Source organism: Oncorhynchus nerka, linkage group LG27, assembly GCF_034236695.1.
Source record: "Oncorhynchus nerka isolate Pitt River linkage group LG27, Oner_Uvic_2.0, whole genome shotgun sequence".
In the NCBI taxonomy this organism is placed as follows: Eukaryota; Metazoa; Chordata; class Actinopteri; order Salmoniformes; family Salmonidae; genus Oncorhynchus; species Oncorhynchus nerka.
In genome coordinates this window covers 91,613,249-91,627,328 of record NC_088422.1, presented here as the reverse complement: position 1 = coordinate 91,627,328, position 14,080 = coordinate 91,613,249, and the positions used below count along the sequence as shown (strand labels likewise).

Here is a 14,080-nt window from a genome sequence, read left to right as displayed (position 1 = left end):
AATTCATGCCAGGAATAAGCAGCCAATGAGTTCTCACGGAAGGTGATAATTCAAACTAAAACTACAGAATAAACCACCAGTTAAAATCAAGGAACAGTTGTGCTCGTGGTTACTGGAGGGAGCTACAAATACTACTACAGAATATTGTAAATGGCTTTAAGTAGGCCACAAACAGGTAGAATATAGGAAAAGAGCTATGTACGGGGACTGTCTAATTTCTATGATTATCTCTAACATTGCAGAGATCAAAATCAAATCAAACTTTGTCACATGCGCAGAATACAACAGACCTTAACGTGAAATGCTTACTTACAAGCCCGTAACCAACAATGCAGTTAAAGAAATAAGTTACTCCTAAATCATCATCCCCAACATTACAGAGCTTTGCTTTGGTGTGAATTGAGATCTATACATTCATATCAGTTTACTTATTTCTATTGTTTATGTGCGCCACTGGAAAGTCTACAAAACTATGAGCAAACTAGCCTATGTATTGAATACATGGAGTTGGATTGTGATGATACCAGTGAATGAATCCTGCACACAATGTGCTTATCTTTTTATTATTTTTTTATCAGGAATAATATTCGATTTTTCACGTGTATGAAATTGTTTGGTGAAATATGCATAAAAGAAGAGTAATTACCCATAATTCTGCACCTTTTGACAGTTGTATTTTTGTATATCAAGTTTTGATCATGATTTAGTAACTGCAACAAATATATATTGATCAACTGGGATATTAAAAGACAAACTAACTTTTTGTTTTGTCAGCTTAGTTGAGATAAGTATGGTTGAGTTAATATTTTTGTAGGCAGTCATGTTCTTTTGATGAATGTATTTGCAATTCTGATGGTATAATATAGGTTTGATGAATGTATTTATGTTGTGAGAAGGCAACTACATTTAAAAAATGCTGTTTTGCAAAAGGCCACAGAGTTCTGTCTTGTGGACTCTGTTTTGAAAATCGACAACGTTGTTCCAAAGAAATCATTGTAGAAGAACTGTATTACCAACTTTTTCATAGAAAAAATATGGTTTATTGATGTTTACAGTTAGTATTTGTTGAACCATTATGTAATAAATGGTCATTTGATGACAAATGGTTTTGATGCAGCGATCTAGTTTTTTGATTTTGCTAAATAAATATTCTCATTAGGTGACAATTGTTACTGTTTTGATAAAGTGATTTATTTTGTGACAGTAACTTTAAGATGTGATGGAGTTGATGCATTTTGCAAGAGAAATGTGTTGTTTTGGCCCCTGGCAGGGAAAACGAAATTAAGGTGAAAAATAGCTGCAAACAGCTTTGAAATGGGGTGCTGGCTTTTGAGCAGGCTGAAGAGAAAGAGTTGCAGTGTTGTGCAGTGCATTCGGAAAGTATTCAGACCCCTTAACTTTTTCCACATTTTGTTACGTTACAGTTTTATTCTAAAATGGATTAAATACTTGTTTCCCGCTCATCAATCTACACACAATACCCCATAATGACAAAGCAAAAACAGATTTGGACATTTTTGCAAATGTATTAAAAATAAAAACAGAAATACCTTCACATAAGTATTCAAAGCCTTTGCTATGAGACTCGAAATTGAGCTCAGTTGCATCCTGTTTCCATTGATCATCCTTGAGAAGTTTCTACAACTTGACTGGAGTCCACCTGTGGTAAATTAAATTGATTGGACATGATGATTTGGAAAGGCACACACCTGTGCATGTCAGAGCAAAAAACAAGCCATGAGGTTGAAGGAATTGTCCGTAGAGCTCCGAGTCAGGATTTTGTCAAGACACAAATCGCGGGAAGGGTACCAAAACTTGTCTGCAGCATTGAAGGTCCCCAAGAACATAGTGGCCTCCATCATTCTTAAAAGGAAGACGTTTAGAATAAAAAAAACTCTTCCTAGAGCTGTCCGGCCAGCCAAACTGAGCATTCGGGGGAGAAGGGCCTTGGTCAGAGAGGTGACCAAGAACCCGATGGTCACTCTGACAGAGCTCCAGAGTTCCTCTGTGGAGATGGGAGAACCTTCCAGAAGGTTATGGTAGAGTGACAGCCCACTTAGAGTTTGTCAAAAGGCACCTGAAGGACTCTCAGACTATGAGAAACAAGATTCTCTGGTCTGATGAAACCAAGATTGAACTCTTTGGCCTGAATGCCAAGAGTCATGTCTGGAGGAAACCAGGCACCGCTCATCACCTGGCCAATACCATCCCTACGGTGAAGTATGGTGGTGACAGCATCATGCTGTGGGGATGTTTTTCAGCGGCAGGGATTGGAGACTAGTTAGGATTGAGGGAATGATGAACGGAGCAAAGTACAGAGAGATTCTTGATGATCTGCTCCAGAGTGCCCAGGACCTCAGACTGGGGTGAAGTTTCACCTTCCAACAGGACAACTACCCTAAGCACACAGCCAAGACAATGCAGGAGTGGCTTCGGGACACGTCTCTGAATGTCCTTGAGTGGCCCAACTCGAGCCCGGAACTGAACCCGATTGAACATCTCTGGAGAGTCCTGAAAATGCTGTGCAGCGACACTCCCCATCCAACCTGACAGAGCTTGAGAGGATCTGCAGAGAAGAACGGGAGAAACTCCCCAAATACAGGTGTGCCAAGCTTGTAGTGTCATACCCAAGAAGACTCAAGGCTGTAATCGCTGCCAACGGTGCTTCAACAAAGTACTGAGTAAAGGGTCTTAATACTTATGTATATACTTATCCAGGGTTTTTTGTATAAATGTGCAACAAATTGTTTTGCTTTTTGATTATGGCATATTGTGTGTAGATTGATGAGGGGGGAAAAAAACGATTTAATCCATTTTAGAATAACAAAATGTGGAAAAAGTCAAGGGGTCTGAATACTTCCCGAATACACTGTATACTGTGAAATACAGTCATTTGACACATGGATCGATTTTTTTCCTGTTCTTTTTTCCTGTTTATGTAAGCAAAGTAGGTCTATGCAACAAACGAACAAATCATACATCTGTATGCAGACGACACCAGGCTCTTTCGGAGCTTCAATCTGCCTTCATTGCATTGTAGAAAGCCTTTGTTGAACTGAAATTGGTACTTAACGCAGGTAAAACCAAGTATATGTTATTCTTCAAATCACATAAAAATGTATCTAATTATTTATGCCAAGCTAGAGCTCTGAAAGGGTGCCTCTTGGCAAATTCTAAAGGCTGATTGAGAAGTTTACTGAAGAATATGTTTTTTTTTTTCTATGATTGTGTTTTGCAGCCACTCCTGTACCCCTGCACATGAATAAAGTACTGGCAAGAACCTGTATATACTTGCATTCTCGTGTTTCTAACTCACATCAAAGTTCTTGTGTGGAAGTTTTTATTATATTTTCTATTATTATCTACAGTATATTATTATTATCATTGCATTGTTGGGAAAGAGCTCTCAAGGTGTACTGTTTTACACCAGTTGTATCCTATGTGTGTGGCGAATAAACTTTGAAACTTGCTTTTAGTGTATTGATGTGTATACAAGGCTCATCTGTCGAAATAAAGGTTAAATAAATCAAATCAAATCAATAATATTACAATATTCTGTAATACTCACTTCTGACGCAAAACACACTTGTCCTTCTTCGACATTATACAGTACCTGTTGCATTGCTGATTCCAAGCAGCACGTTGTTGTCCACCTTTCCAACAACGATGGCATCAACAACCATGTTCAGGCTCATCAGTTTGGTTGTGACAGCATCTGGTTCAGTCATTGACCTATGGATAATGTTTTTAGCAAATCAATTCCCAATCGAGCAAATCAATTCCCAATTGAACCATATCTTTGTGTTAATGCATTGAATGTAACATAAAAATGGGCATTGTCCATGCACAAATATATTGTAATGACTGTTTTGCTTAAATGTTTGTTGTATTTACCCATCATCCTTCCCATCTGTGAGACATATGATGCGAAGTCTGCAGTCTGGAAATTGCTCTCCAACTTGTTTCAGTTGAGACATGCCACGTTTCAAGGCATCATACAGCACAGTGCATCCATTGGCCTCCAGACTGTGTACGTGTTCCTGTAAGTGCCAAAAATGTTTACTTAAAATGCTAATATTATGCGATGTTTGTATACTGAACAAAAATATAAATTCAACATGTGACAATTTCAAGGATTTGGAAATTAGTCAATTGAAATAAATTCATTAGGCCCTAATCTATGGAATACAAATATTAAACTGTAAAAAAAAGGGGGGGGGGGGTGGATCAGAAAACCAGTCAGTATCTGGTGTGACTTATAAATGTTTTTATTTCAATTGACTGATTTCCTTATATTAACTGTAACTCAGTAAAGTCTTTGAAATTGTTGCATGTTGCAGTTATATTTTTGTTCTGTATAGATGCAAGCGGCAAACCACAGGAGAGTTTAACCAATTTGCCATTTTGCCTTCATAAAATTATCAAATATATTTACCTTAAAGGTCTCCAAATTCTCTGTAAATGTGTGGAGAGTTTTAACTGATGAGTCAAACTTCACCAAGCCAATGACATGATGAAAATTGTACGCCATGCTTCTAGTTGCGAAGTTATCAAAGAGCTGTTTAACAGCATCCAACCGTGTCATGTTGTCATGGGAATCATAGCATGTCTCATTCATGGAGGAGCTTGAATCCACTAGCACCTAAAAGGTTGGATGGAGAAGTATTATTTAGCTATAACAAAACAGAGGAGATAATCTAACTATTATAGTGTATAACTTTGTTACATCAACATGGATCGTTTTTGGTTATCATCTTTATCATTCAAGGTATCTACAGTTTAAATCTGAAGTTTATGTAACAGTATAACTTTAGACCGTCCCCTCGCCCATACCCGGGCGCGAACCAGGGACCCTCTGCACACATCAACAACTGACACCCACGAAGCATCGTTACCCATCGCTCCACAAAAGCCGCGGCCCTTGCAGAGCAAGGGGAACCACTACTTCAAGGTCTCAGAGCAAGTGACGTCACCGATTGAAACGCTATTTAGCGCGAACACCGCTAACTAAGCCGTTTCACATCCATTACATTTACATACACTTAGCTTGGAGTCATTCAAACTCGTTTTTCAACCACTCCACAAATGTCTTGTTAACAAACTATAGTTTTGTCAAGTCGGTTAGGACATCTACTTTGTGCATGACACAAGTAACTTTTCCAACAATTGTTTACAGACAGATTATTTCACTTATCACTGTATCACAATTCCAGTGGGTCAGAAGTTTACATACACTAAATTGACTGTGCCTTTAAACAGCTTGGAAATGTCCAGAAAATTATGTCATGGCTTTAGAAGCTTCTGATAGGCTAATTGACATCATTTGAGTCAATTAGAGGTGTACCTGTGCATGTATTTCAAGGCCTACCTTCAAACTCAGTGCCTCTTTGCTTGACATCATGGGAAAGTCAAAAGAAATCAGCCAAGACCTCAAAATAAAAATTGTAGACCTCAGAATAAAAATTATAGACCTCCACAAGTCTGATTCATCCTTGGGAGCAATTTACAAATGCCTGAAGATACCACGTTCATCTGTACAAACAATAATACGCAAGTATAAACACCATGGGACCACACAGCCGTCATACCGCTCTGGAAGGAGACGCGTTCTGTCTCCTGGAGATGAACGTACTTTGGTGTGAAAAGTATAAATCAATCCCAGAACAACAGCAAAGGAACTTGTGAAGATGCTGGAGGAAACAGGTACAAAGGTATCTATATTGATAACGAGTCCTTTATCGACATAACCTGAACGGCCGCTCAGCAAGGAAGAAGCCACTGCTCCAAAACCAGCATAAAAAAGACAGACTACAGTTTGCAACTGCACATGGGGACAAAGATCGTACTCTTTAGAGAAATGTCCTCTGGTCTGATGAAACAAAAATAAAACTGTTTGGCCATAATGAGCATTGTTATGTTTGGAGGAAAAAGGGGGAGGCTTGCAAGCCAAAGAACACCATTCCAACTGTGAAGCACGGGGGTGGCAGCATCATGTTGTGGGTATGCTTTGGAAGTAGCAGGAGGGACTGGTGCACTTCACAAAATAGATGGCATCATTAGCAAAGAAAATTATGTGGATATATTGAAGCAACATCTCAAGACATCAGTCAGGAAGTTAAAGCTTGGTCGCAAATGGGTCTTCAAATGGACAATGACCCCAAGCACTCTTCCAAATTTGTGGCAAAATGGATTAAGGACAACAAAGTCAAGGTATCACAAAGCCCTGACCTCAATCCTATAGAAAATCTGAGGTCAGAACTGAAAAAGCGTGTGCGAGCAAGGAGGCCAACAAACCTGACTCAGTTACACCAGCTCTGTCAGGAGGAATGGGCCAAAATTCACCCAACTTATTGTGGGAATCTTGTGGAAGGCTACCCGAAATGTTTGACCCAAGTTAAACAATTTAAAGGCAATGCTACCAAATACTAAATGTGTGTTTGTAAACTTCTGACCCACTGGGAATGTGATGAAAGAAATAAAAGCTGAAATAAATAACTCTCTCTACTATTATTCTGACATTTCACGTTCTTAAAATAAAGTGGTGCTCCTAACTGACCTAAGACAGGGAATTGTTACAAGGATTAAATGTCAGGAATTGTGAAAAACTGAGTTTAAATGTATTTGGCTAAGGTGTATGTAAACTTCCGACTTCAACTCTATCTGTAAGACCATGTGCTGCTCCTTGGTGTTTGCCTACATCTCCATCATTTGAGCCATAGCAGTAGCAGAAATATAACAGCAGAAATAGATACAAATGTAATCTATCATTAATTACCAGTATGGCCTCTTCTGGTGTCCTGCTGGTCATGAATGTCTGGTCACTCCTGGTGTCTCTCATTCTGGAGAGAAAATGATAGTAACATAGCAATTAAGTGACATAAAGGAGATGATAGTTCAGTCCATTAATTTAAATAATGATCTATGTTATCCTTGTTCATGAACAGCCCACCAGTAATTGTGAAGTGCCTTATGATCTTAAATTGAATGTTCAACTAGTTTTCAGATTATAAATACTCACTCATGAGCCAACTCGTCCACATTAAACGTTTTGCATTTCCCAGCTAAACAATCAAAAACCTTGATATCCTGAGGAGATCCTTTTTGTTTACCGATGTAAACACCAAGGTTATCTGTCAGGGAGAGGCATTTGTTTAAAAAAACGAACAGGTATTTCTCATGAAAACCACTTTAAATGGCAACAATAGGCTAGCAATTAAAATCACAAAACACCATAAGCAATTATTCCCGTAAAAACATTTATATTCTCATAAATGAAACAAAATACACACTTCCATAACAAGCATGTGATAAACAAACTGCTAACTGTAAATGCAATGTATCATATTTTGCTGTCTGATGAAGGCACTAACCTGTGAGACGTCATCTAAAATGTAATCCCAAAAGTAAGTATTTATCATGAGAGGTCCATAAAAAGAACTAGCAATGCTGCATACTCCAAGAAAGATTAATATCTCACCTTTCACATATTTTATATGACGCATTTCCTATTCAACAAACTGTATGAATAAAAGGCTTGAAATGATATGCTTTCTAACTATAGGCCTGGTACAATCATATTATAAAACTATTAACTATAAGATTTCACCTTCCTTAACTGTAAAATACATACTTTTATGCTCGGTGTTAGAGAAAATGTCCATATTTTCTAAAGGGATCTCTTGATTCAAAACTTCTGCCCCCAACCTTGAGAACAGGGCTCTAGCTTGGCTTCCTGAACTTGTTAGGAACTTCCGTTTCATCTCATATTAATCTTGTCCATCTATGACAAACAGAGTGTTTTTTTGTATGAATAAAGTCTCTGAATGATTTGACATGACTTTGATAAAGTTAGCTATAAATCGATCTCTGAATGTGCTACCACACTCTCCTGCTGCTCTACGATGTAAGGATTGCAGGCATGTGCTTTGTCAGTGGCTGTGACGTAGCGTTTAGCCAAGAGTTGATGGACAGACGGAAGAGCGAATTAAATGGTAGACAGGACATCCAGCTTCAAGTGGTGTCACACAGGCGGAAGAGATATACTCCTGAGTCCGTGAGAACTAGTACTGTCGCTGAATGCAAGCATGAATTTTGATCTACAGTGTCCACAGATCGATTTCTAATCTAAAATGGCAGTTGGAACCAGTACCAGAACCACGCTAGTCCCCTCAATAGGCGGTACTCTTGGCTAAGATGGTATTTTTGGCTAAGCTGGCGCTGACGTAGGGTGCCTCGCCTCGAGCTCCTATAACATAGGAGGTTTCTACTAAACATTGCAGGTTTCTACTTTTTAAATGTTTTTGATAGTGTTTTCTCAAATGTTCTTAATCTGTTTGTTTTGTGCATTGCTTCATACACCCGGGTAGAACTATTAAAATCTGAATTGCTAGGTATTCACTGTCCACCCGACCTTCCGGGAATTCCCTGAGACGGCAGGAAAAATTTACTGGCCTCTTTGATGAGACTTCGGGCTGCCTGAGAGTCGTACCGGAGAGAAGGAAGCAGAGGCGAGAGGCAGACGTGGGGGAGAGGGTCTTAGTGAGATTAAAACGCCTGGCGACCTGTCCTCCATTACCGAGCATATTACTCACCAATGCTCAATCGTTAATGAATAAACTTGATGAACTCAGAGCGAGGATCTCCTTCCATCGGGACATCAGATTCTGCAACATACTCAGAAAATGTACAGGAACTGGCGAGCTTCTGCCCTCCCGACTTGGAAAACTTGGCCATTAATTATCGGCCATTTCACCTTCCAAGAGAGTTCTCAGGGATTATCGCTATGGCTGTGTACATCCCGCCCCAAGTTGACACCAAAAATGCTCTCAAAGATCTTCATTGGTCCCTGAACAAACTGGAGACTGCATACCCAGAGGCAGTGTTCATTGTCACGGGGGACTTTAACAAAAGGAATTTACGGACCGTGTTCCCGAATTATTTAGCAACACATTGACTGTTTAACTTGCGGAAAATTCTATGCTTGACCACTGCTACATGCCTTTTCGACATGGGTATGAGGCCCTCTCTCGTCCTCCTTTCGACAAATCTGGCCATGACTCCATTTTGCTTCTCCCCGCCTACAAACAATGACTCAAGAGGGAAGTTCTGGTGGTCAGGTCTGTACAACGCTGGTCCGACCAATCAGAATCCATGCTCCAAGACTGTTTTGATTACATGGACTGGAATATGTTCTGGGTTGCCTCTAGCGATAACACCAATGAATACGCCGACTAAGATTCATAAAAAAATGCATAGATGTGATACCGATAGTGTCTTTCAAGATCAAAAACCATGGATTGATGGCAGCCTTGTGGGGAAACCTGTTTAACCAAACTATTGTCCCTGGTCACCTTGCCGTGTTTATAAGCAGAATCTCTATAAACACAGCAAGGTGACCAGGGGCAATAGTTTGTTTAAACAGTACAAGTACGACCTACGCAGATCGATTAAGATGGCGAAATACAAGTACAGGGATAAACTGGGGGACCAATTCAGCGGGTTGGACAAAGCTGTGTGTGGCAGGGGCTCCTGACAATCACGGATTACAAAAAGAAAGCCAGCCACATTGCGGAAAACCAACTCAACCCGACCGGACACCTTTTTCTTTTTCTTTTTTTTGAGCTAAACACCTTTTTCGCTTCGAGCACAATGACTCTGAGCTGCCCTGGAAAGCCCATGAGGACAACGTGGGCTACGTACTGTACTTACGGTCTCCACGGAAGGCATATATGTTAACCCTCGTGTGGCCTCCCGGGTAGCGCTGTGCCACCAGAGATTCTGGGTTCGAGCCCAGGCTCTGTCGCAACCGGCTGCGCCCGGGAGTTCCATGGGGCGACGCACAATTGGCCTAGTGTCGTCCGGGTTAGGGAGGGTTTGGCCGGTAGGGATATCCTTGTCTCGTCGTGCACTAGCGACTCCTGTGGCGGGCCGGGTGCAGTGCATGCACATTGGTACAGCTGGCTTCCGGGTTGGATGCGTGCTGTGTTAAGAAGCAGTGCGGCTTGGTTGGGTTGTGTTTCGGAGGATGCATGGCTCTCGACCTTCGTCTCTCCCAAGCCCCGTATGGGAGTTGTAGCGATGAGACAAGACAGTAACTACTAATAATTGGGGGAAACCCTCGCAAGGCTGCAAGCCCAGACGGCATCCCTAGCCGCGCCTTCAGATCATGTGCAGACCAGCTGGCTGTTGTGTTCTCTGATATTTTCAATCTCTCTCTAGCTCAGGCAGCTATTCCCACCTAATTAATGTCCACTATCATCCCTGTGCCCAAGAAAGGGAAAGTAACTGAATGATTACTGACCCATAGCACTCACTTCTGCCATCATGAAATGCTTCGAGAGGCTAGTCAAAGACCACATAACCTCCTCGACACACTCAACCCTTTCCAATTCACCTATCGCCCTGACAGATCCAAGGATGACGCAATCGCCATCGCACACTACCCTTACCCACCTGGACAAAAGGAATGCATATGTGAGGATGCTGTTCATCGACTACAGCTCGGCCCTCAAAACCATAGTGTCCTCTAAGCTCACCACAAAGCTCACAGCCCTGGGTCTGAACTCCTCCCTATGCAACTGGGTCCCGGACTTCCTGACGGGCTGACCCTAGGTTGTGAAGGTAGTCAACATTACCTCCTCAACACTGATTCTCAACACGTGGGCCCCACAAGGATGCGTACTCTGTCCCCTAATATACTCCCTGTATACTCAAGTCTGCGTGGCCTCACACAGTTCCAACTCCATCAGCAAGTTCGCTGACAACACGACAGTAGTAGGCCTGATTACTAACTACGCCGAGCCAGGCCGACAGGGAGGAGGTAGCCACTCTGACGGCATGGTGCCAGGTAAACAACCTCTCTCTCAATGTCAGCAAAACAAAGGAGCTGAATGTGGACTTCAGAGGGAAAGGCACTCCCCCATCATCATCATCAACAGGGTCGCCGTGGAGACGGTCAAAAATGTCAAGTTCCTTGGCATACACATCTCCAAGGAGGTGAAATGGTCAAAGCACATGGACACTGTGGTGAAGGCACAACAGCGACTGAAATAACACATATGGAATCATGTAGTAACCACAAAAGTGTTTAACAAATCAAAATATATTTTATATTTGAGATTCTTCAAATAGCCACCCTTTGCCTTAATGACAGCTTTGTACACTCTTGGCATTCTCTCAATCAGCTTCATGAGATAGTCACATGGAATGCATTTCAATTAACAGGTGTGTCTTATTAAAAGTTCATTTGTGGAATTTCTTTCCTTCTTAATGCGTTTGAGCAAATCAGTTGTGTTGTGGGGGGTATACAGAAGATAGCCCTATTTGGTAAAAGACCAAGTCCATATGGCAAGAACAGCTCAAATAAGCAAAGAGAAACGACAGTCCATCATTACTTTAAGACATGAAGGTCAGTCAATACAGAACATTTCAAGAACTTTGAAAGTTTCTTCCAAGTGCTGTCACAAAACCATCAAGCGCTATGATGAAACTGTCTCTCACGAGGACCGCCACAGGAATGGAAGACCTAGAGTTACCTCTACTGCAGAAGATAAGTTCATTAGAGTTACCGGCCTCAGAAATTGCAGCCCAAATAAATGCTTCAGAGTTCAAGTAAAAGACACATCTCAACATCAACTGTTCAGAGGAGACTATGTGAATCAGGCCTTCATGGTCGAATTGCCTGCAATGTTGGAGCTCGGGGATTAAGATTTTCACTGTACCCTGTAATTACATCTGCAAACCTGTACATGTGACTATTAAACTTTCTAACCTAATCTATTCATTTGCATAGGCCTACGCAACAACGAGCGAACACCCTGAAATAGAAGTATAGGATGTTTTGTGTGTGGTAGAGTGGTATGTGAGAATTCATAAACATATTAAGCTCAAATATTTTATATATATATATTAATTAATGATACATTGTACCAAGACTGGAACTAGTTAGCACAAGGCCCAGTATTCTACCTTCTTTAAAAAGAACGAGACGTGGCCCATCCACTCCTAAATCCTTCAACAGCAGTGGTGGAGTGACCGTCAGATGAGGGTATGCTTTCAATTCTTTAGTCATCTCTGTAAATGTCCCATCTAGATTGATCTGAAAGCTTTAATTTTATTAATATTAAACCATTACATTTATTATTACCAATACACTATATATCAATACAGTATTGTATGATATCATTAAATAATTGTAAGCCTACTTTTGACCAGTTACACGTCCATACGAAATCCAAACAGGGAATGTCTTGATGGATGGAGGTAGGCTGAGTAAAATCTTTTCAACATCAGAGGCTCTAGACATTGCATTCTCTGTCAGGATCTCCACAGAGCAGTTTGGGATTTTCTCTCCATCTTAACAACGGGAAAACAGTATATCATGCAATTAAATATCATGCTACATAAAACTATTATGTCAAAGTTTGATTCACATATACAGTGCCTTGCAGAAGTATTCATACCCCTTGGATTTCTTCACATTGTATTTTTACAAAGTGGGATTAAAATCAAATCAAATGTTATTCGTCACATGCACAGAATACAACAACCTTAACGTGAAATGTGTACTAATTGAGTCGAGGTAATTGAGGTAAGACATGAAGGTCAGTCAATACAGAACATTTCAAGAACTTTGAACGTTTCTTCAAGTGCAGTCACAAGATAATAGATAATAAACAGAATAGTAGCAGCGTATGTGAAAAATGTGAATGCGTATGTGAAATGTGAATGTGTGTGTGGTGTCAATATGCATGCATGTGTGTGTTTTGTTTGTGTGTCCGTGTGTGTGTGTGTCAGTGTAGTATAAGTGAGTGTACATTGAGCCTGTGAAAGACAGTCAGTGCAAAAAACACAAATAAATATGAATAAAATGAGGGGGTCAATGCGGTAGCAGAGAGAACCGTCTATAACTTGAGTGGCTGGAGTCTTTGACAATTTTTAGGGCCTGGTATAGAGTTCCTGGATGGCAAGAAGCTCGGCCCTAGTGATATACTGGGCCATCTGCACTACCCTTTTCAGCCTCCTGAGCGGGAATAGGCTTGTTGTGCCCTCTTCACGACTGTGTTGGTGTGTTTAGACCAAGATAGGTCCTTAGTAATGTGGACACCAAGGGCCTTAAAGCTCTACATCCCCCTTGATGTGAATGGGGGCGTGCTCGGCCCTCCTTTTCCTGTAGTCCACAATCAGCTCCTTTGTCTTACTCACGTTGAGGGAGTGGTTGTTGTCCTGGCACCACACTGCAAGGTCTCTGACCTCCTTCCTATGGGCTGTCTCCTCGTCGTCGGTGATCAGGCCTTCCATTGTTGTGTTGTCGTCAAACTTAATGATGGTGTTGGAGTCGTGGGTGAACAGGGAGTACAGGAGGGCACTATGCACGCCGCCCTGAGGAGCCCCCGTTTTGAGGGTCAGCGTGGTGGATGTGTTGTTGCCTACCCTCAACAGCTGGGGGCGGCCCGTCAGGAAGTCCAGGATCCAGTTACAGAGGGAAGTGTTCAGTCCCAGGGTCCTTATCTTAGTGATGAGCTCGGAGGGAACTATGGTGTTGAAAGCTGAGCTGTCATCAATGAACAGCATTCTGACGTAGATGTTACTTTTGTCCAGGTGGGAAAGGGCAGCGTGGAGTGCAATAGAGGTTGCCTCATCTGTGGATATGTTGGGGCGTATGAGAATTGGAGTGGGTCCAGGGTTTCTGGGATGATGGTGTTAATGTGAGCCATGACCAGCCTTTCAAAGCATTTCATGGCTACAGATGTGAGCGCTACGGGGCAGTAGTCATTTAGCAGGTTACCTTGGCATTCTTGGGCACAGGGACTATGGTGGTCTGCTTGAAACATGTAGATATTACAGACTGGGTGAGGGAGAGGTTGAAAATGTCAGTGAAGACACTTGCCAGCTGACCAACACATGCTCTGAGTACGCGTCCTGGTAATCCGGCCTTGTGAATGTTAACTTGTTTAAAGGTCTTACTCACATCGACTCTGGAGAGCGTGATCACACAGTCGTCCGGAACAGCTGGTGCTCCCATGCATGGTTCAGTGTTGCTTGCCTCAAAGTGAGCATAGAAGGCATTTAGCTCATCTGC

The 14,080-nt window shown here is 41.6% G+C and overlaps 1 protein-coding gene across 2 annotated transcripts in view; it reads right to left on the bottom strand.

Moving 5' to 3' along the window:
• Positions 1 to 14,080, bottom strand: part of LOC115127963 (uncharacterized) — a 58,537-nt gene that overhangs the window by 18,469 nt on the left and 25,988 nt on the right. For both annotated transcript variants that reach the window (XM_065012299.1, XM_065012298.1), the window contains exons 11-17: positions 12,204 to 12,354; positions 11,968 to 12,104; positions 7,019 to 7,130; positions 6,776 to 6,839; positions 4,436 to 4,642; positions 3,895 to 4,040; positions 3,614 to 3,732 (exon numbers count right to left, since the gene is read on the bottom strand). In XM_065012299.1, coding sequence (XP_064868371.1) covers positions 3,614 to 3,732; positions 3,895 to 4,040; positions 4,436 to 4,642; positions 6,776 to 6,839; positions 7,019 to 7,130; positions 11,968 to 12,104; positions 12,204 to 12,354 — 936 coding nt within the window. The remainder of the gene's footprint in view (positions 1 to 3,613; positions 3,733 to 3,894; positions 4,041 to 4,435; positions 4,643 to 6,775; positions 6,840 to 7,018; positions 7,131 to 11,967; positions 12,105 to 12,203; positions 12,355 to 14,080) is intronic.